The sequence below is a fragment of the Pleurodeles waltl genome, chromosome 6 (assembly GCF_031143425.1).
Source record: "Pleurodeles waltl isolate 20211129_DDA chromosome 6, aPleWal1.hap1.20221129, whole genome shotgun sequence".
In the NCBI taxonomy this organism is placed as follows: domain Eukaryota; kingdom Metazoa; phylum Chordata; class Amphibia; order Caudata; family Salamandridae; genus Pleurodeles; species Pleurodeles waltl.
Window position 1 is genome coordinate 541,814,861 of NC_090445.1, and position 22,493 is coordinate 541,837,353.

The 22,493-nt window shown below is 46.9% G+C and overlaps 1 protein-coding gene across 5 annotated transcripts in view; it reads right to left on the minus strand.

Annotated features, from left to right (window-relative positions):
* Positions 1-22,493, minus strand: part of PHTF1 (putative homeodomain transcription factor 1) — a 499,499-nt gene that overhangs the window by 290,434 nt on the left and 186,572 nt on the right. For all 5 annotated transcript variants that reach the window (XM_069238694.1, XM_069238696.1, XM_069238695.1 and 2 more), the window contains one exon: positions 8,703-8,838. In XM_069238694.1, coding sequence (XP_069094795.1) covers positions 8,703-8,838 — 136 coding nt within the window. The remainder of the gene's footprint in view (positions 1-8,702; positions 8,839-22,493) is intronic.

Genomic DNA, 22,493 nt, shown 5'->3' on the forward strand with positions numbered 1-22,493 from the left:
ACCTTAGGGGTGACTTATATGTAAAAATAAGGTAGTTTAAGACTTTGGAACTACTTTTAATTCCAAAGTCGAATTTGCATATAACTTTAATTTAAAAGCAGCCAGCAAGGCAGGCCTGCCTTTAAAATGACACTGGGCACCTCAGCAGTGCACCTATGGGTGCACTACCTATGCTGCGGTCCCTAAACGTACATGCCCTAGAATATACTAGGTTAATTTAGCCAATTATAATTAGCCTAATTTGCATATCCATTTTACACAGAGCACTGGCCCTGGGACTGGTAAGCAGTACCCAGGGCACAGCCAAGAGTCAGTAAACACCAGTACCTGTCCAAAAAGTGTGGGGGTGACCAGGCCAAAAAGGAGGACTTTCCTACAGTCAGTGCTTTGGGGAGCTTTTTTTTGGGGGCGGGAGGGGATGGTTAGGGGCTGGCTGCACTCATTCATCCCCCCCACACTCCTCTGTCCGTTGGTGGAGGCCCTACTGTCCTGGGGCCACCACATTGAAAAAACCCTTAGGCCTAGAAGAGCCCCAAGAGCATTATGGGGCACATCCTCACCGGAGCGTGAGACACTATCTTTTTTTGTTTTTGGCATGCAGCCTCACACCTTGCATACCTCCTTTATTTTCTTGGTCATGCCCAATCCCACCTGGGCAACCTGCATTCCTCCATTTGTTGGAGGCAGTTGGAAAGCCCACCACACCTCCTCTGGCAGGCTCCCTTCATAAGCAACATCTCCTATGCTGCCGCAGGAGTTGTCAGCTCTTTACCAGAGTACCTTTGTGGTGGCCGCCCCGCTCTCCCCTCCAGACATGGGCACAAGGAGTTGGAGACAGGCCCAACATCGTCCAGGGGAGCACAGCGACGCTATCCCTGCCTGAGTTGGTGCCGGGGCCCAAGGATGGGGTCCCAGACTCGGCCTCCTGCCCTCAGGGGAGTGTGACGATGCACCCCCCCCCCCCCCAACCCCCCCCCAAAGCAGCATTCAGGAGGCAGAGTTGAGATCATGGGTTCTTTTCTTTGCTTCTTGAGGGAGCATGGCAGCACTGCCCCATCTTTTGGGTGGCATGAGCATGGACGTGAGGTCCGTGGCCCCATGATACAAAAACCAGCCCAGAGGTTGGGATCCCTTTGGCTCCGGTGCTATGGGCCCACAACCACCCTGGGTTTCAATTAAAATGCTCACTGCATCAACTTCTGGCCCACTCTGGGGGTAATATTCAGGTGGGTGGCAGAGCCGCATGGGCTCCGATGCTTGCAATGGGAATGAAGTGTCACAAACCTTGAAGAGTCTATACCCAGGAGCCCCACTGATGCAGAACTGCATGACCTTGGATTCAGGATTCATTTTACTCCTGGCGGTGACTTCTAGCCACCAGGAGCAGTTCCAGCACATTACTCTGGCCTAACAAGTGGTAACCCTGCAGAGAGGTGCTTCTACTGGCTCCCTGCCCCAGCCTTCCTCCTGGACTTTGTCTCTGAATGTAGAAGTTAAAATCTTTCCTCCAACTGGTCCTCGAGCGGTATAAGGAGAGGGGCCACACTGGCCCTTGAGAAAAACACCAATCCTGGGGTCAGCTTGGGGCAAAGTTCTTAGTCATTTTGCACATCAGGTGGTTTGCCTTTCCAGTTGTCCATGGCTTTCACAGTCCAATGGTCCAGCAGAAAAAGCACAAACAGCCCTTTCTCTCCCTTGTGAAAGAGTTTTAAAATGAGGTGGAAGATTCTAGAAGTCAGGCACGCCAGCTAATCCTAGGGTGTCACATCACTTCTCCATCAATGTCCCAACCCTCCTACAAAGCATGTTGCGACTGTTCAAGTTGATATCATCCAGGCATCGTTGGTCACATCTCCTCTGGTGACCCTTAGCTCCACCCGTCACTGACATCCCTGTCAGGCCTCTCCCACCTAAACTTCAAAAAGGAGCCTCCTCCTGTGTTGGCTCCAGAGGTCTGGGCTGCCTTTTTTGTTCAGTGGGCCTGGGCTGTCCCAACTCTGGTACAGTGTGACAGCTAATTAATGGATGCAGATTTTCTTCCCAACCCCTTCCTCATCTGGAGCTGAGTAAAGCACTGTTAATGATTCCCTCTGTGTGGGGAGGCCTTAGTTCCTCCTGCTAGACAGCAATGTAATAAACCTGGTCCAGCCTGATGACAAAAGATCTGAGCTCTGATCCTGAGCTGAGCTGGAGAAATATGGCAATTCTGGATGACCTATAAGATGTAAATATAGCTTCATCGGACTTGCACAATCCATCTTGGCACAAATGTTTCACCCTTTTTTGATATTCTGAATTTGTAACCCAAAGGGAAGCGGAACTGCACTCAAAGGCAGATTTGTCCCTTTGTGTATAATAATGTGCCACTACAGACACAACAGCAAATCATACAGACTTTCTAAAGGAGTCCCTTCTGCAACAGGCTATTTGTGTGCAGTTACCAGACTGTCCACATGTTCACGTGTAACCAGCCAAGGGCCACTTATCCTAGCTGTGTTGCAGGATGCTTATTTTAAAAGGCAGACAATGGAGGTAAACAAGCACAGTCTATGTGCCATGTGATTACCATGGGTGAGGCACATGTAGTGAGACTCACCCACAGTAAAAAGTTCAAAACCGAATGATCACAAAAGCAAAAACTCCAAGTGTATTAAATAGGCAGAACCCATTTTGCAACACGAACATATAAGAATATACCCAGAACAGAAACTAATGATCTCGACAAAGAAACCAGACCAATCTTTCTATTACTAATATTAAGCAATAAAACCAAACATTTAAGTTCTACCACCCCACCTCCTGCCCGAAAAAATAGAAGGATAGTATGAAGTTAGAGGCATCAGAGAAAAGACAATTAAGGGGAAACCTAGTTCAGAAGTAAGTGTCGTGGAGAGTGCACAACACAACAGGCCTCATTTAATCTGGTTGCAAGGATTCTTCTGTAGAGATGTTTTTATACAACTCTGATAATTAAGTGTATATATATATATATATATATATATATGGAAAATGTCACTTACCCAGTGTACATCTGTTTGTGACATGTTCCGCTGCAAATTCACATGCTATGCATACGTCTGCCATCTAATGTTGGGCTCGGAGTGTTACAAGTTGTTTTTCTTCGAAGAAGTGTTTTCGAGTCACGGGATCGAGTGACTCCTCCTCTTCGGCTCTGTTGCGCATGGACATCGACTCCATGTTAGTTTGTTTTCCCCCAGAGGGTAAGGTAGGAGTGATAGAGTATAAAGAAAAGAGATGTCCATGCAAACGGAATATATATATATACATATATAAATATATATATGTACAAGTGTTTGTTTAACTTAAACGGCTACAGGCTTCCGGGAAGGTGGGCGGGTGCATGTGAATCTGCAGCGGAACATGCCACAAACCGATGTACACTGGGTAAGTTACATTTTCCGTTCGATGGCATGTGTAGCTGCACATACATATGCTATGCATAGACTAGAAAGCAGTTATTCCTCCCATAAAAGTGGTGGTTAGCCTGTAGGAGTTGAAGTTGTTTGAAATAATGTTCTTAGTACAGCTTGACCTACTGTGGCTTTCTGCACTGCTAAAACATCTATACAATAATGTTTAGTAAATGTATGTGGTGTTGACCAAGTAGCTGCTTTACATATTTCAGCCATTGGTATATTTCCTAAGAAGGCCATTGTAGCATCTTTTTTCCTTGTGGAATGTGCTTTAGGTGCAACTAAGAGTTGTCTTTTAGCTTTAAGGTAACATGTTTGGATGCATTTTACTATCCATCTTGCTAAACCTTGTTTTGAAATGGGGTTACCAGTATGAGGTTTTTGAAAAGCTACAAATAGCTGTTTTGTTTTTCTGAATGGTTTTGTTCTACCTATGTAGTACATTGGAGCTCTTTTAATGTCTAATGTATGTAGAGCTCTTTCTGCCACAGAATCTGGCTGCGGGAAGAAGACTGGTAGTTCCACTGTTTGATTGATATGAAAAGGTGATATTACTTTAGGAAGAAATTTAGAGTTAGTTCGTAGTACGACATTATGTTTATGTACTTGTATGAACGGTTCTTCAATAGTAAAAGCTTGAATTTCACTAACTCTTCGAAATGGTGTAATTGCTACTAGGAAGGCAACCTTCCATGTTAGGAACTGCATTTGATATGAGTGCATAGGTTCAAATGGTGGGCCCATAAGTCGCGTAAGCACTATGTTTAGATTCCATGAAGGAACTGGAGGTGTTCTGGGTGGGATGATGCGTTTTAAACCTTCCATGAAGGCTTTGATAACAGGAACTCTAAATAAAGAGCTGTGCTGTATATTTTGCAAATATGCGGAAATTGAAGTGAGATGTATTTTTATGGAAGAGAATGCTAAATTAGATTTTTGTAAATGAAGTAAATAGCATACAATATCTTGTATTGATGCTGAAAGAGGGGCAATTTGTTTAGAGTGACAGTAATATACAAATCTTTTCCATTTGTTGGCATAGCACTGTCGTGGGTTTTCTTGCTTGCTTAATTACTTACATACATTCAGTTGGTAGTTGTAAATACCCAAATTCTATGACCTCAGGAGCCAAATCGCTAGATTGAGTGTGTTGGGATTTGGGTGCTTGATCTGCCCTTTGTTTTGTGTCAACAGATCTGGTCTGTTTTCAAGTTTGGAGTGTGGTACTACTGACAAGTCTAGTAGTGTTGTGTACCACGGCTGACGTGCCCACGTTGATGCTATGAGTATCAGATTGAGCGTGTTTTGACGCAGTTTGTTGACTGGAAATGAAATGAGGGGGAGAGGGGAAAAAGCGTAAGGAAATATCCTTGACCAATTGATCCATAGAGTTTTGCCCTCGGATAGGGGATGTGGGTATCTGGATGCAAAGTTTTGACATTTTGAATTTTCGCTGGTTGTGAATAGATCTATGTCTGGTGTTCCCCATTGATGAAAGTATTTTTGAAGTATTTGAGGGTGAATCTCCCACTCGTGTGTCTGTTGATGATTTCTGCTGAGAACATCTGCTAATTGGTTGTGTATCCCTGGAATGTACTGTGCTACCAGGTGAATTTGATTGTGTATTGCCCATTTCCAAATTTTTTGAGTTAGGAGGGAGAGTTGGGACGAATGTGTCCCTCCTTGTTTGTTTAGATAATACATGGTGGTCATGTTGTCTGTTTTGATCAAGACATTTTTGTGAATAAGGAGAGGCTGAAAAGCTTTGAGTGCTAGGAAGACAGCTAACATCTCTAAGTGATTTATATGTAGTTGTTTGAGTTGGGCATCCCATTTTCCTTGAATGTTGTGATTGTTGAGGTGAGCTTCCCAGCCAATCATTGATGCATCTGTTGTAAGTATGGTCTGAGGCACAGGGTCTTGAAATGGCCGCCCTTTGTTTAGATTTGTGGAATTCCACCACTGAAGGGACATGTATGTTTGGCGGTCTATCAACACTAGGTCTTGAAGTTGACCATGTGCTTGTGACCATTGCTGTGCAAGGCACTGTTGCAAGAGCCGCATGTTTAGTCTTGCATGTGGAACAATTGCAATACACGATGCCATCATGCCTAATACTTTCATTACCAATTTGACAGTATACTGTTGACCTGTCTATTTTTTGTCAATATATTGTGAAATGCTTGTATTCTTTGCGTATTTGATTGAGGGTTCTAAGATCTAATATTGGCCTTAAGGTTCCATCCTCTTTGGGAATGAGGAAATACAGTGAATAGACTCCCGTTCCTATTTGATTTTGTGGCACAGCTTCTATTGCTTGTTTGATTAATAGAGATTTGACTTCTTCCTGCAACACAGTGATATGGTCTGTGATAGCCTGTGTGGTTTTGGTGGAATGTTTGGTGGAGTTTGTATCAATTCTAGGCAATAGCCATTGCGGATAATTGATAATACCCAGTTGTCTGTGGTAATGTTTAGCCAATTGTTGTGGAACTGTTGCAGTCTTCTCCCACAGGGGAGGTGTGAACTGGAAAGGAATGGCACAAGTCACTGTTCACTTTGTTGTGAGGCTTGTTTTGGTGTTTGATATTTTCCCCTGCCTCTGGGGTACTGGCCTCTATAAGTGCTTTTGAAACCACCTCGTTGGTATTGAGGTTGGTAGGCCGGCTTTGGCAGTGATGTGGGTGACTCAGCAGTTTGGGCTCTAAATCCACCTCTAAATTGGGGTTTACGAAAGGATCCCCTGTATTGTGTGGTATACAGTGCACCCATGGCTTTTGCAGTGTCTGAATCATTTTGCATCTTTTCAATAGCAGTGTCGACTTCTGGGACGAAAAGCTGTTTTTGGTTGAATGGCATATTCAACACTGCCTGTTGGATTTCAGGTTTGAATCCTGAAGACCAAAGCCATGCATGTCACCTTATGGTTACAGCAGTGTTGATGGTTCTGGCTGCTGTATCTGCAGAGTCTAGGGCCGACCTAATCTGATTGTTAGTGATGGCTTGCCCTTCCACTACTATCTGTTGTGCCCTTTTTTGCTGTTCTTTGGGGAGATGCTGGATTATATCTTTCATCTTGTCCGGGTGGGCCCTGTCATATCTAGACAACAATGCATGAGAGTTGGCTATTCTCCACTGGTTGGCTGCCTGAGATGCCACCCTTTTCCCTGCAGCATCAAACTTCCTACTCTCTTTGTCTGGTGGGGGTGCATCACCTGACAACTGTGGGCTTGCTCTCTTCCTGGCAGCGCTTACCACTACTGAGTCTGGAGGTAGTTGTTGGGCAGTATAGACAGGATCGGAAGGAGGTGGCTTATATTTTTTCTCCACTATAGGAGTAATTATCATTGCCTTTACTGGCTCTCTAAATATCTGGTCAAAATATTTTAGCATGCCGGGGAGCATAGGAAGCGACTGATGTGTTGCATGCGTGGAGGAGAGTGTATTTAATAAATAATCATCCTCTAATGGCTCAGTATGCATGGTGACATTGTGATATGTTGCCCCCCAAGCTATCACTTGAGTTTAGCCTGTACTATCCTCTGGTGGTGAGGCTTAGAGGGATAGCAATCTGGGTTATTGTCTGGAATGGGGTCTGGGTCATAAAGATCCCATGGATCCACATTGTCCTGCTGCGAATCAAATGAGTGCGATGGTGACTGCAAAAGTGTAGGACTGGTAGGAGGAGAGATATGTAGATGTGGAGAGTAAGGAGGAGACTCAGGAGGAGAAAACTGAGGAGGAGAAAATTGAGGAGGTGGAGGTCTTTCCTTTGTTTTTGGCACTTTAGCTGGAGGCTGTGTAGTGTGCAATTCATCCTGAAAGGCTCATTTCCTCTATGGTTTTGGAGGAGGTGCGGTTAACATTCTGCCAGTTTCTTTATGGATATGAATCCTGGCTTGCCTTTCATCCATTGCTTCCATTTGTGAGTCCTCCTCAGTACTTTTGTGGCTTTCTTTAAGTGCTTGTGAAAGCCCATGCTCCTCATTATAAATTGTTTTTTTTGGCTCTGAAGCTGGCTTTTTCGGTATCGAAAAAGATGGGGTTTAAGATGGTCTCGGCTCCGAAAAAGATTTTTTAGATTTTGACTCAGAAGAGCGGTGTTTGCTCGGTTCGGAGACGGAGCTTCGGCTCGAGTCCGATGGCTCCGGAGGGGTGGCCTTCTTCAGTGCCGAGCTGGTGGGTTGGTCACCGAGCGTTTTCTTTCGGGTCGAGCCATGGCCTTCCAGCAGTGGCGTTCCCAAGGCCTTATGTTTGGGCTTAGATGACACAGGGGCAGGCGTACTCACGTGCTGTCCTGCAGTGACCGGTCTGTCCTCCTCGGAATCCTGGTCGGAGTCGGATCCTCGAACGGAAACTGCAGTCTGCATGATTTCTTCCTCTTCGATGTCGAGATGTTCGGTGCACTTTGATGCCATCTCGAGTCTCCGTGCTCTTCTGTCTCTGAGCGTCTTTTTCAACCGGAAGGATCTGCATGCATTTTCTTCCCGATGGTCGGGAAAGGCAGAGATTACAGACGAGGTGTTGGTCCGTATAAGGGAATTTAGCATGGCACCGAGGACAGAATCGGAATGGAGTCCGATCCATGAGGCTTCCACGCGGTCGGCCCCCAAAGGGCGAGTAAAGATGCTTGTTTCAACGGTACGGAAGTGTCGACCAAAGGTGTAACGCGATCGAAAACAATACCGACGAGAAATGAAGAAGCGAATAGAAACACATGTCCGAACTTGATGACAGAAAGAAAACAATCTAACATGGAGGGAATGCCCATGCGCAATGGAGCCGAAGAGGAGGAGTCACTCGATCCCATGACTCGAAAACACTTCTTTGAAAAAAAACAACTTGTAACACTCCTAGCCCAACACTAGATGGCAGACGTATGCATAGAATGTGTATCTGCAGCTACACATGCCATCGAACATATATATATATCAATAATGTATCCATTACCTAACTATGTAAAAAACGTTCTCAAGTGTTGGTGCTCCTTATCTTCTTTTTTTTTGCAGAACGACCTCGAGCAATGATACATAACCCTCCTTTCTTCAAATGTATTTTATCTGTTTCAGTTTACAAGAAACTAACAATAGATCTAGCTATTAACATGGTTCAAATTTGAAAAAATAACTCAAACAAAGCAGATCTGTGAATGAGTATACCCTAATATATGACACACTGAACAATGTGTACAACTGGTTCTAACATGTCGGGTATGAGCAAATCCAACAAACACGGACTGGCAGGAAGTTTCAAGACAAAATCTCTTACCTCATGTCTTTCTCCATCAGAAAGACTTTTTCCTTGGCTTGTTTCCTGGTGGTTTTCTTTACGTCCATTAATTACAGTAGAGCTGAAGCCATTGTTATTTTCATATGCTCCATCAAAGGTGCTTTTCTTTCTCAGCCTAGTACAAAAAACATAAAACGATGAAGAAGGAAGCACACCACACAAAGTGCTCACATTTTTCCTGAAGCTCTGTTTAGGCAATATACCAGTTTGATTTTAATGGCAGCTAATAAGGTTAGGAATCCCATAGAATGGTTCGGCAGTGCAGGGGAAAAAACAGTCTAGGCCAGACGTAAAGTAATCAAGGTCATATTAAGAAAAACATTGCTGAAATTGGAAAATGCACTGGCATGCCAGTGAGTCAGGCTTCCTCATTAATTGGCATTTTCAGTTTTGTGCAACAGTGGCTAGAAGAATGTGAGAATGAGTCAACAGTTGGATACATGAGTAAGGGAATGTATAACTTGAGTGAGTGATAAGTGCATGGATAATTTATGGCCAAGTGAGTTCACAGATGGGTGGACAAAATGGTTGTGAGAAACTGGATTGTTGGGTGATTTGGGTGTGAGCCCTGGTCAAGAAGCAGCCAAAGTCTAAGTCAGAGCACAGAATAAGCAACCCCAAATTAACATGTGCTCAACCAATGGTAGCTTGACACAGAGCAGTCAGGCTTAACTTAAAGGCAACGTGTAAAGTATTTGTACAACACTTCAAACAGTGAAACAGTAAAAACACCACAAAAAAGATCCCACAACAGTTTAGAACAAGCATTTGCAAAGCAATAGGTGTAACATTTGCTTGAGTTAGAGCTTTTGGCGCTGTAAATGCATAACTGGACTTTTCTTGCCACATAAATTGATCAGCCCTGCTGCATAATTTGGTCCTCTCTGCCACATAATTCCAGTGGCCCTGCGTATAACCAAAGCACTTCCATTTACCTTCTTCCTCTGTCTGCAGCAAAAAATGAAAATATTGCCATTATTTAATATATTTTATTTTATTATTTTGGGGTCCCCCCCAACCTAGTGTGGAGACTTAGAGATGATCTAGACAGAAGCAGCAGTTCATGCTGTAAAATTTTTGTAAAACAAATGTCCTGCAAAACTGAATATTGTAGCATCTTGACTGTAATGCTCAGAACAACCCCTCAAGGGCACTATACAAATAACATTTGTTAAAAATATGGTCATGTTATAATACAATCAGCCCCTAGAGAGCATAACAAAATGAACACAGAATGGCACAAAATAATGCAATGTAACTATATATGTAGCCCCTAGAGGACATAGTGCCTCACACATTTTCAGGCCTAGCAGGCCTACTGCAATACTATTACAAACAAGGCAAGGAATGGTGACTATTTTGCCCCCCCAACCTAGGGTGAGGACCCAGAGATGGCTTTGAAAAGAAATAGTGCATTGTGCTGAACGGTTTGGTGGTGGCCCCATTGTCGTGGGACCGTCACAGGCTGAGTTATAGGCAAAAATGTTTTGAAAAAGAAATAATCCTCAAAGCATCATGGAGTGAGTTTCCAGAGTGCAGTGAATATTGTAGTACTGGCTTTCCCGCTGTGCCGGGAGTGCAGCTTTGAGGATTTCTGTGTTTATTTTTGTTGTAAATGCCCCAGTTTGTATTTTTTTAACTGCTAAACTTGTAAAGTGGTCCTCATGTAAAGCCCTCCTTTGATGGAGGTCGAGCTATATGAAACTTCACTTAGTCATATAAAGAGCTCCTTGGATTGTGTTTGCGCTATATGAACTGTTTAAAAAAAAATGTATTAAATAAACTAAAAAGAACCACCCTCAAGGTTGCAGCCTTTGTGCACTGACACCACAAAGAAACAGCGGCATGCCCAAAACAAGGAAGAGGAAAAAACAACATTCCGCGAAGCAGAAAGGAAAAAGAAAAAAAATAGTGGGCCACACTAAGTTATCTGCCCAGTAGTTCAATAATCTATGTAACAGGGTTAGTCTGCAAGGCGTAACAAAGAAACCTTAAGCCAGGACAAATATAAAGCTCAACCTGAAAAAAGAGCAAAGTTTAACAAATAAAACAAGATCAAAATGTCAAACATCCAATAGTTAGAACTTGAGTTATGAATTTTTAAGGAAGACACTGTAGAATAGCGCCATAAAGCACCAACTGGGGATTTCTGGTCGCGCTGGACCAGGTCAAAGTCAAAAGTTCAAGTCGACTGTGATGGAGCTTGGGTCAGATACAGTCCCAGGTTAGTCCTACTGAGGGTTTACCTTCTCAAGTTTTGTGGCAAAAGTCCTGCTCATGCAAATAAATTTGTCAGGTGCAAGGAAAATATCGCTGGCAAGGATCAGAAGGGTTCGGACAGCAGGCCGGGTGGGCTGGAGCCTCATGGTGGTGATCCACACCAGCAGACAATACTTGCTGTGCGAAGAGACAAACTTGTGATGGTTAGAAATGATTCTCTGTGCGAGCAGCGCAGTTCCAGTGCGAACAGGCCCGTTCATAGTCACAAAGAGCCCAAAAGCCTAAATTAAAGCGCTCTAGAGTCACACCAAGGATTCAGGACCTGAGAGGCATCCCTCGGATCTCAGAATCCAGTTGAAGACCGGTCCAAGAGCTGTGGGGAGCCTAAAATGTCCCAGAGGCTCCAGATCAGGAGGCCAGCAGACCAGCTGTTTGATTCACTCCGAAGACCTGGGTGCAAGATGGAGGTGCAGGTCCAGTTCTTCTTCCCCAGCAAGAGCGCATCAGACAACAGGTCAGCATTTCCTTGTAGAGCAGCAGTCCAGCAGTGTGGTGGTCCTTGTAATGGCAGATCAGTCCTTCGTCCTGGCAGAGTATCCACAGGTCCAGAAGTGTACTGAAGTGGTGGTGTCTGAGGTCCAGTATTTATACCTTGGTGCCCTGGTTCTGGAAGGTGGGAGAAGCTTCCAGACAGTGGCTATGAATTACAAGGAATTCTCTTCTTCTCCTACTCTAGTTCTAAGCTGGCTGGAGTGACAGTGCAAAGATGTTAGGCCCTTTGTGTGCGGACAGGACACAGCCTATTCAGGAGTAAGTGAAGCTGGATCCAGCTCCTCCCTTCCATCCTGTCCAGGATGACCCATTAAGACACACCTAAGCTCCCAATGTGTGTGGCTGTCTATGAGGAATACACAAAGCTCAGCTGCCAACTACACCCAGTCATGTGTCCAAAGTCAGGCTGCAGGTACCAAATGGCTAAAGCAAGAAAATGCACATTTTCTAAAAGTGGCATTTTCAGAATTGTAAATTAAAATCTGACTTCATCATAAATTATGATATTAAAATGTGATTCCAGAGACACAAAACATGGAGGGGTAATCTCTTCTCACTTGGAAGCTACAAAGTTTTCAAAGTTATTAGGTTAAAGGTAATCAGTATATAACAAGTGGGTTTTCAAGGTTCTTGAGCTGTTTACCAATGGTTCGGACAGGCCAGTCAAAAGCATAGTCAGATGGTGAGTTTTTTAAAATTATACTCAATGGCTATTTTGAAATATGTTTCAAAGCAGCTCCCTGCTTGCGGAAGCAATGCCAGCTCTGGCAGGACGCAGTGAGCCAGCTAGGACGGCGGGGCCTTCAGGCTCCCTCGGCGGTCCTGGGCTGTCAACAAGCTTCTTGCGTGCGGGCCGCTTTGAAGTCATTCTATGAATAGACCATTGCAATAACAATACCAATTGTCTTGCCATAGAATGACTTCAAAGCGGAAAAGAAGCAAGATGTTTGGTAAGAACGTTTTAGTTATATTTTTTATGCACAGCAGAACAGGGTCACTGCAAGCCTAATAGTAGGGCTCTTTCAGTATCACTTAGCAGGTTGAAGGTTCAAATCCTAGTATATCATGGTAGTGTGTATTGTTTATTTACTAGTGTTTTGAATGTGAAACATCCCAAGTGAAGGAATGTTTACACTTTTTCCCATCACTATCTTTGGGTTGAATGTCATGAATATGTCTGGAGACTGCAAAGGACTTGTTCACCTGTGGTCCAGTGGTTAAGGTCTCTGACCCTCACAATGGAGGTTGAGGGTTCCAGTTTCAGTGTGTTAGTGGTCATTACCCTGTTTTGATTTCTTTTCAACTTCAAATATTTAAAGTACATACCGAAAGGTGATCTCACTATTTTCACTTCACAAATACATTTTTCTTTTCAATTTGTCTGGTAATATCTCATTATATCATTCACCAGTTGGGTGGTTATAGGGGGCTTTGACGCAATGCCATGTGGCCACCTCCCCCCGCACACAACCAAGGGCCATGCATGGCGGTGGTTGGATTAACATGTAGCAATTAAAATTACTTTACATAAAAAAAACATAGATATTCACTGAAAAAAAGGTTACAGGGATATTATAGTTAGCAAATATATATTTTTTAAACCATAGAAAATCACTTTAAAAAACCAAAGGGTACAGGGACGTTATCGTTAGGTTCTGAATTTACTCGCACAAAACCACGGAATTTCAGCAGACATAGTTATGGTTAGCTCAAGTAACTATAACTTGTGCCCTAAGTTAACTATAACTTGCGCCCTCACCATGCACTGCTAATTACCCCAGCTATTACAGCACTCATGACAACTTTTATAATGTCATTAAATAATCAATGAAACAAACTAGTTACCTTAGGGCGTGCGGTTATATTTACTTGAAATAACTAACTATAACAGCTGGATTGCTATGATTTTGTGCGAGTTAATTCAGAACTTAATTATAAAGTCCCTGTAACCTTTGTTTTTACATAAAAATAAAGATTACAGGGACGTTATAGTTAGGTTCTGAATTTACTCGTACAAAACCACAGAAATGCAGCCCTACCTTTAACGTCCTTTTAACCTTTGAATTTTGTAGAAAAGCAAAGGTTACAGGGACTTTATAGTTAGGTTCTGACGTTACTTGTACAACCGTAGAAATTCAGCAACTGAGTTACAGTTCTTTAAAGTAGCTATAACTCATGCCTTAAGGTAACTACAACTCGCACCCTTGGCATGCACAGTTTTTTTATCAATAATGCTATTGCAAACGTTGCAGTGATATCAAAGATAGAGTAATTAGCTGTGCATGGCAAAGGCACGAGTTATAGTTACCTCAGGAAGTGAGTTATAGTTACTTGAAATAATTCTAACTAGAACTGCTGAATTTCTATGGTTTTATACGAGTAAATTCAGAACCTAAGTATAACGTCCCTGTAACCTTTGTTTTTTGCAGTGAATTTCTATGTTCCTTTTAACATAAAGTAATTTTTAATTGCTATATGTTATGCCAAGCCCTGCCGCGCACGGCCTTTGTTTGCTGAAGCTTCTGACCCATGAATGGAAGAAGTGGGGGAGGTGGAAAAGCCGTGACCAGTTTATAGTGAATTGTGTTTGGAGTGGTGCAGAGTGGAGTGGCGTACACTGGAGTAGTGGGTGGAGCACTGTGTCACCAGAGTGGAGTAAAGTGGGGTGCAGTGGCATATAAAGAGTTGCATACAGTGTTGCATAGTGATTAGAGTATTGTACAGTGTTCTACAGTGGCATACAGTATAGTACAGAGTTGCACAGTGGAGTGAAGAGGTATAGACAGGACTAACGTCTTGGAGTGTGGCATACAGTGTTGTATAGTGGAGCTGCATGGAGTACAGATGGTGTGAAACACTGGAGGTGTGGAGAGTGGATTGTTGTATAGTAAAGTACAGTGAGGTAAAGTCTCATACAATGGAGTAGAGTTGTGTGGAGTAACATAGTGTGGAATAAAGTATAAAAGAGTGTGTTGGTGTGCTGCAGAGTAGTGGGATGGAGTGGAGGGTACTGGCGTAGCCTATGTCAGCGGTTCCCAACCTGTGGTCTGTGGACTCCCAGGGGTCTGTGACACATTCCCAGTGGGTCCGCAGATAACTCCACTCTATGAATAGAGATTAATGTACCTGCTGGAGAGAGATGGGAGATTTGTCTAGTGGCAGTTTTGACTCAAAGGTAACACAGATAACTTCACTCTGTTAAAGTCTACCACACTTCATGGCACTGTGGGACATTCTACTCTACTCTATCCCCATACACTCCATTGTCCAACTCTATGCACCACACTACACCCATACAATCCATTGTACAACACTCTGTTCAACTATACAACACTTTTCTATACTTCACTCTAGTGTACAAGACCCCACTCCAGTTTATAACAGGTTACTACCTACGCCAGTGGTTCCCAACCTTTTGACTCCTTAGGACCCCCAATGAATCATTACTGGTAGCCGGGGACTGCCAAGCAATTTGTATGATTTAAATTTCAAACATATAAACAGTAATTCGCAAAAAATACACAAATAAGTACATACCAAAGAAATACTCGAATTACTAAAGATATAATTATTTTATATTGAAAAATATGCACAAATCTAAAACATTTTAATGGGAAGGTTGGTGCTGCATATTGGCGACTATTTTTTATTTTTATTTTTGGTTTATTTAGGAAAGTTGAATCCTCAGGTCAGATTCTACGTTTCCCCAGCAATTTCTGTTTTTATTTCTTTAGGTACATAAGATCTGAGAAAGCTTTTTCATATAAATATGTGGTGGGGGAAAGGAAGTAAAACCATAAGGGCCTCTCATCAATCCATAGTCTCTCTGTCACATGTCATTAATTTGTTTTATAGCACCTCTGATACCACTGTAGGGTGTCAGAGCACGTAACAGGGGACTACCCGGTGTAGGATTCACAAGTCATCCACACTGGCAGGCATTTTCTAAGAGTGCTTGGTCTGGAGAAGCACAAACTCAGGATTCAGAGCACAACACAGTGGTTAGCGTTGACTTTAATTAGAAGAATGTATGTCTATGCAAGTAAACCTTTTTAGCAGCATAGGGAAAATGAAAGACCGGGAACAAAGACAACTTTCTAGTTTGTGCCATGCAGTTTCCATGCATCTCTTTAATGGTAGTTCATAGCTCACTGTGATAGATTATGATTGTAACTTATGAACTGCAAAGCAACAAAAGAATCTCTGTATGACAAAAGCAGTAACCCACTGTGCTATGCACATGAAATACTGCTCTTTGCATGATACACATTGTTTTCAGCAGGCCTATTACCATCTGCGCTACCTTTGAGTCAAAACTGCCACTAGACAAAACTCCCATCTCTCTCAAGCAGGTACATTAATCACTAAAGTTATCTTGATACTTTTATTTTTGCCCAAAAGCTGCAGGATGTTCAAGGATCTTTGCAGTGTGTTTAAAACTGCTGCACAAAGGAAGTAATAAGTATAAAAGCATGCATGTGTTTGTCAGAGGCCCTTTCTGGAGAAGTGCTTTCCTTCGGGCTCAGGCCTGTGGATCCCCTGGGAATGTGTCACAGACCACTGGGGGTCCGCGGGCCACAGGTTGGGAACCACTGCTGTAACCGAAATACAAAAGGCTATGTAGAATGGACTGGATTTGAAGACCGTTTTGGGACACCGCTTTTTTCTCTACACTGAGTGTGGGCAGCAGGTCTGCAAAGTTTTGCTGACTTTCATCAAACAGGTGCTTTTAGGACGTAGTTTCTATACAAAAAGCTTTTTTTTTTTTTTTTTACTTGCCATATCTTTGGCGCCTCTGGATGAATCTTCACAATATTTTCCAAAAACATTCAACGCTTACGCCAGCTGGTGTCTGGAAAGTTTTGGGGTGATTCTTCAAGTGGGGGCAGAGAAAAAGGGATGGGGTCAAAAAAGGTGCATTTCCCATGTTAATTTCCATAGGGATTTTGAACATGACTACAGCCAGGATAGACTCACCCTTGACCCCTTAGTTCTTGTGGTGGACCCCCCAGAGCAAAAAAGCACTTAAAAACAAAACAAAAAAAACAACAAAAATAAAGAATTGCAGGAGCCATGGTGGGTCTGCCTAAAAATTACAAAAAGAAAAAAGAAAAAAAAAAACAAGTACAGGCTCTCCCCGCTTGCTCCCAGATGGGCTGGGTCCTGGGGGATTGTCATTTTCAATGTGGATGGGGGGGACAGCCCCAGGGACCGCCACTGCCCCGGCCTTTAAAAAAAATTAAATGCAGGGGGAGCACGTGCCCCTCCCAGCAGCCCAGGGGACAACAACCTCCCCAGGGCAGATTTTGTAAAGAAATACAGGGAGGTAATCCGGCAATCCTGCACCCTTGGGGACCACAACCTCCACAGGCCAGATCTTGTGAAGAGCTTATGGAGCTCCCAAGGCTCCATAAGCGCACTGCAATCAGCGCAATAGCAGCCGCAACCACGGAGAAGCACCCCTCGTGAAGAAATGGATGCAGGGGTCAGGGGCCACAGCAGCCTGCCCCTGGGGAGCAGAATCTTAAGACAAGGTCCTCAGGTGGAGGGCCCAGCTACAGGCCAGCACAAGGGAAAGGCAGCAAGTGGCAAGTCCTTCACAGTGACCAGGCAGGTCACAGGTCAGCACAGCAGCAGCAGTCCATGGCGGTTCCTGGTGAGTCCTTTCAGCCTTTGGTGTCCAGTTCCAAGATGATTCCAAGAGTCTCCAGAGTTTCTTTAGTAGGGCGTTGACTTCAGCGTGCTTCCAGCATTCGGGGAAGGTAGCAGAAGAAAAAGAAGAGTTGATGACGGTCTGGAGGTGCGGGCGATGATGTCGTCGGCTTTGTTAAAGATGAAGTGCGGGCAGGGGTCCGAAGGGGCGCCGGAGTGGATAGAGTTCATGATGGATTTGGTTTCTTCCGTGTTGATGTGGGTCCAGTTGTTGAGGGTGATGTCCGGGGAAGCGGGTTCAGTGGTGTATGGTTGGGTCTGGTGTCCGAAGCTGTCGTGGAGGTCGCTGATCTTGCGATGGAAGAAAGTGGCGAGGGATTCGCACAAATCCTGTGAGGGCGTGACGGCTTTGGCGCTGGCGCTGGGGTTGGAGAACTCTTTGACGATGCTGAAGAGTTCTCTGCTGTTGTGGCTGTTTTTGTCTAGTCTGTCGGTGAAAAAGTTCCTTTTGGCAGTGCGGATCAGGTGGTGGTGTTCGCGTGTAGCGTTCTTGAGGGCGGTCATGTTGTCAGCGGTGTGGTCCTTGCGCCAGGCCTTCTCAAGGGCACGACAAGTTTTCTTTGATTCTTTGAGGGTGTCAGAGAACCAGAGAGGTTTTTTGGTGTTGGTCTGTCGATGCGTGCGTTTGAGGGGAGCAAGGTTGTCAGCGCAGTTGGAGATCCAGTTTGTGAGGTTGAGAGCTGCGTCGTTGGGGTCGGTGGTGAGGGTGGGTTGGTTGGCGGCGAGAGCGGAGAAGAGTTGCTCTTCAGGGATCTTGTTCCACTATCGATGAGGGATGGGTTGAGTGCGGAGGTGGGAGGTCTCGCGTCGGAATGTGAAGTGGACGCAGTTGTGGTCGGTCCAGTGTAGGGCAGAGGTGTGGCTGAAGAAGACGTGTTTGCTGGCGGAGAAGATAGGGTCGAGCGTGTGTCCGGCGATGTGGGTGGCGGTGTTCACCAGTTGTTTGAGGCCGAGGATGGCGAGGTTGTCGAGCAGGGTGGTGGTGTTGGGGTCGTTGTTTTGTTCCAGATGGAAGTTGAGGTCGCCTAGGAGGATGTAGTCCGGTGAGGCGAGGGCGTGCGGGGAGATGAAGTCGGCGATGGCGTCGCTGAAAGAGGCGCGAGGTCCGGGAGGACGGTAGACGAGGGATCCTCTGAGGGTGGTCCTTGGGTCGGTGCGAATCTGAAAATGCAGGTGTTCAGCGGCGAGGGGGGGGTCTTCGGTGGAGGTGGTGACGCTGATGGAGTCTTTGAAGATGATGGCGACACCTCCTCCTACTTGGTTGGTGCGGTCTTTTCTGGAGATCTTGTAGCCTTCGGGGATGGCGGGTAGCGATGTCAGGAGCAGAGGAGGCGTTCATCCATGTCTCCGTGATGAAGGCGACGTCCGGGGCTGTGGAGTCCAGGAGGTCCCAAAGTTCAACGGCGTGCTTGTGGACGGAACGAGCGTTGATCAGGATGCACTTGAGGTGGTTGATGGCGCGTGGGCTTGTGGTCGTGGTAGTTGCGTGGTGGAAGATGCGTTTGCAGGAGTTGCAGGCGAAGGGTCCATGGGTGCGTTTGGGGTGAGCTAGGAAGCAGGTTTTGGAGCGCCCTGGGTTGAGGGCGTGGAGGGTGGTGGGGTCGTAGCGGATCAGCGGGGCTTGGGGGAGCTGGGGACCAGGGGTCGTGGCGCTGGGCGCGGGCCAGGCGCGGACGGGCGCAGACGGGCTTGCCTCTGGGGCGCCTCCGGCGCGCCAGCGGCGTGCCCGCTGCGTGCGCCCGCTGCGCAGTCGCGCAGCGGCCGCCATAAGAGGTAGGAGGGGGGGGGAGGGGTCAGCTGGGGGCGAATGGGAGCTGGGGGGCGGGGGCGTGCAGGAGGTCGCGGCGGGAAAGCGCGAGGGAGGGGGGGGGACAGGTAGAGTGAGAGGAGCTGGGGGAGGGGGTTTAGGGTGGAGGAGGGTGAGTGTTAGGAGGTTTGGAGGTTAGGGAGAGAGATAGGAGTAGGGTTGTGAAGATAGGGGAGGGGGGGTTGTAGAGGTGGGTGAGGGAGAGAGGTAGAGTGAGAGGATAGGGAGATAGGTAGTAGAGGGGGTGGCGGGAGGGGGGGAGAGATAGAGAAATAGATAGAGAAAATAGATAGAGAAGTCGATAGATAGGGAAATAGATAGATAGACAGGTAGGTAGGTAGGAGGAGGTGGAGAGTGGGGGAGTTAGATAGTGAGATAGGGAGCTAGAGAGATAGGAAGATAGGAGGAGTGAGGGAGGTAGATAGCGAACGGGTTAGCTAGGGGTGAGAGAGGGGGAGGCGAGTGAGGGAGGGGGATGAGGAAGGAGCAGGAGGGCAGGCTCGGGGGAAGAAGACGGAGGAGGTAGAAGAGCCGAAGACAGGAGAACAGAAGACAGAAGAACAGAAGACAGAAGCACAGAAGATCGGAAGAGCAGAAGAACAGAGAAGAACAGAGAAGAACAGAGAAGAACACAGAAGAACCGAGAAGAAGAACACAGAAGCACCGAGAAGAACAGAGAAGAAGAACACAGAAGACCGGAAGAACACAGAAGAACAGAAGGGAAGAACAGAAGAACACAGAAGAAGATTGCAGAGGGGGGGCGAGGAGGAAGAGACAGAGAGGAGGAAAAGAAGCAGGAGCAGGAGAGAAGGTGAGTGGCGCGGGGCAGGGCGAGGGGCTGGGAGGAGGGGGGTACTTACAGTTAGGTGGGTCTCAGGAACACAGGAACTCGGGAACTTGGAGGAGCTGCAGCGGCAGGGGGAGCGACCTACCCTTGGGTCAAGGGTCGCTACCACTGTCGCGCAGCGGCCGCCATAAGAGGTAGGAGGGGGGGGGAGGGGTCAGCTGGGGGCGAATGGGAGCTGGGGGGCGGGGGCGTGCAGGAGGTCGCGGCGGGAAAGCGCGAGGGAGGGGGGGGAAAGGTAGAGTGAGAGGAGCTGGGGGAGGGGGTTTAGGGTGGAGGAGGGTGAGTGTTAGGAGGTTTGGAGGTTAGGGAGGGAGATAGGAGTAGGGTTGTGAAGATAGGGGAGGGGGGGTTGTAGAGGTGGGTGAGGGAGAGAGGTAGAGTGAGAGGATAGGGAGATAGGTAGTAGAGGGGGTGGCGGGAGGGGGGAGAGATAGAGAAATAGATAGAGAAAATAGATAGAGAAGTCGATAGATAGGGAAATAGATAGATAGACAGGTAGGTAGGTAGGAGGAGGTGGAGAGTGGGGGAGTTAGATAGTGAGATAGGGAGCTAGAGAGATAGGAAGATAGGAGGAGTGAGGGAGGTAGATAGCGAACGGGTTAGCTAGGGGTGAGAGAGGGGGAGGCGAGTGAGGGAGGGGGATGAGGAAGGAGCAGGAGGGCAGGCTCGGGGGAAGAAGACGGAGGAGGTAGAAGAGCCGAAGACAGGAGAACAGAAGACAGAAGAACAGAAGACAGAAGCACAGAAGATCGGAAGAGCAGAAGAACAGAGAAGAACAGAGAAGAACAGAGAAGAACACAGAAGAACCGAGAAGAAGAACACAGAAGCACCGAGAAGAACAGAGAAGAAGAACACAGAAGACCGGAAGAACACAGAAGAACAGAAGGGAAGAACAGAAGAACAGAAGAGAAGAACAGAAGAACACAGAAGAAGATTGCAGAGGGGGGGCGAGGAGGAAGAGACAGAGAGGAGGAAAAGAAGCAGGAGAGAAGGTGAGTGGCGCGGGGCAGGGCGAGGGGCTGGGAGGAGGGGGGTACTTACAGTTAGGTGGGTCTCAGGAACACAGGAACTCGGGAACTTGGAGGAGCTGCAGCGGCAGGGGGAGCGACCTACCCTTGGGTCAAGGGTCGCTACCACTGTCGCGCAGCGGCCGCCATAAGAGGTAGGAGGGGGGGGGGAGGGGTCAGCTGGGGGCGAATGGGAGCTGGGGGGCGGGGGCGTGCAGGAGGTCGCGGCGGGAAAGCGCGAGGGAGGGGGGGGACAGGTAGAGTGAGAGGAGCTGGGGGAGGGGGTTTAGGGTGGAGGAGGGTGAGTGTTAGGAGGTTTGGAGGTTAGGGAGAGAGATAGGAGTAGGGTTGTGAAGATAGGGGAGGGGGGGTTGTAGAGGTGGGTGAGGGAGAGAGGTAGAGTGAGAGGATAGGGAGATAGGTAGTAGAGGGGGTGGCGGGAGGGGGGGAGAGATAGAGAAATAGATAGAGAAAATAGATAGAGAAGTCGATAGATAGGGAAATAGATAGATAGACAGGTAGGTAGGTAGGAGGAGGTGGAGAGTGGGGGAGTTAGATAGTGAGATAGGGAGCTAGAGAGATAGGAAGATAGGAGGAGTGAGGGAGGTAGATAGCGAACGGGTTAGCTAGGGGTGAGAGAGGGGGAGGCGAGTGAGGGAGGGGGATGAGGAAGGAGCAGGAGGGCAGGCTCGGGGGAAGAAGACGGAGGAGGTAGAAGAGCCGAAGACAGGAGAACAGAAGACAGAAGAACAGAAGACAGAAGCACAGAAGATCGGAAGAGCAGAAGAACAGAGAAGAACAGAGAAGAACACAGAAGTACACAGAAGAACCGAGAAGAAGAACACAGAAGCACCGAGAAGAACAGAGAAGAAGAACACAGAAGACCGGAAGAACACAGAAGAACAGAAGGGAAGAACAGAAGAACAGAAGAGAAGAACAGAAGAACACAGAAGAAGATTGCAGAGGGGGGGCGAGGAGGAAGAGACAGAGAGGAGGAAAAGAAGCAGGAGCAGGAGAGAAGGTGAGTGGCGCGGGGCAGGGCGAGGGGCTGGGAGGAGGGGGGTACTTACAGTTAGGTGGGTCTCAGGAACACAGGAACTCGGGAACTTGGAGGAGCTGCAGCGGCAGGGGGAGCGACCTACCCTTGGGTCAAGGGTCGCTACCACTGTCGCGCAGCGGCCGCCATAAGAGGTAGGAGGGGGGGGGAGGGGTCAGCTGGGGGCGAATGGGAGCTGGGGGGCGGGGGCGTGCAGGAGGTCGCGGCGGGAAAGCGCGAGGGAGGGGGGGGGGACAGGTAGAGTGAGAGGAGCTGGGGGAGGGGGTTTAGGGTGGAGGAGGGTGAGTGTTAGGAGGTTTGGAGGTTAGGGAGAGAGATAGGAGTAGGGTTGTGAAGATAGGGGAGGGGGGGTTGTAGAGGTGGGTGAGGGAGAGAGGTAGAGTGAGAGGATAGGGAGATAGGTAGTAGAGGGGGTGGCGGGAGGGGGGGAGAGATAGAGAAATAGATAGAGAAAATAGATAGAGAAGTCGATAGATAGGGAAATAGATAGATAGACAGGTAGGTAGGTAGGAGGAGGTGGAGAGTGGGGGAGTTAGATAGTGAGATAGGGAGCTAGAGAGATAGGAAG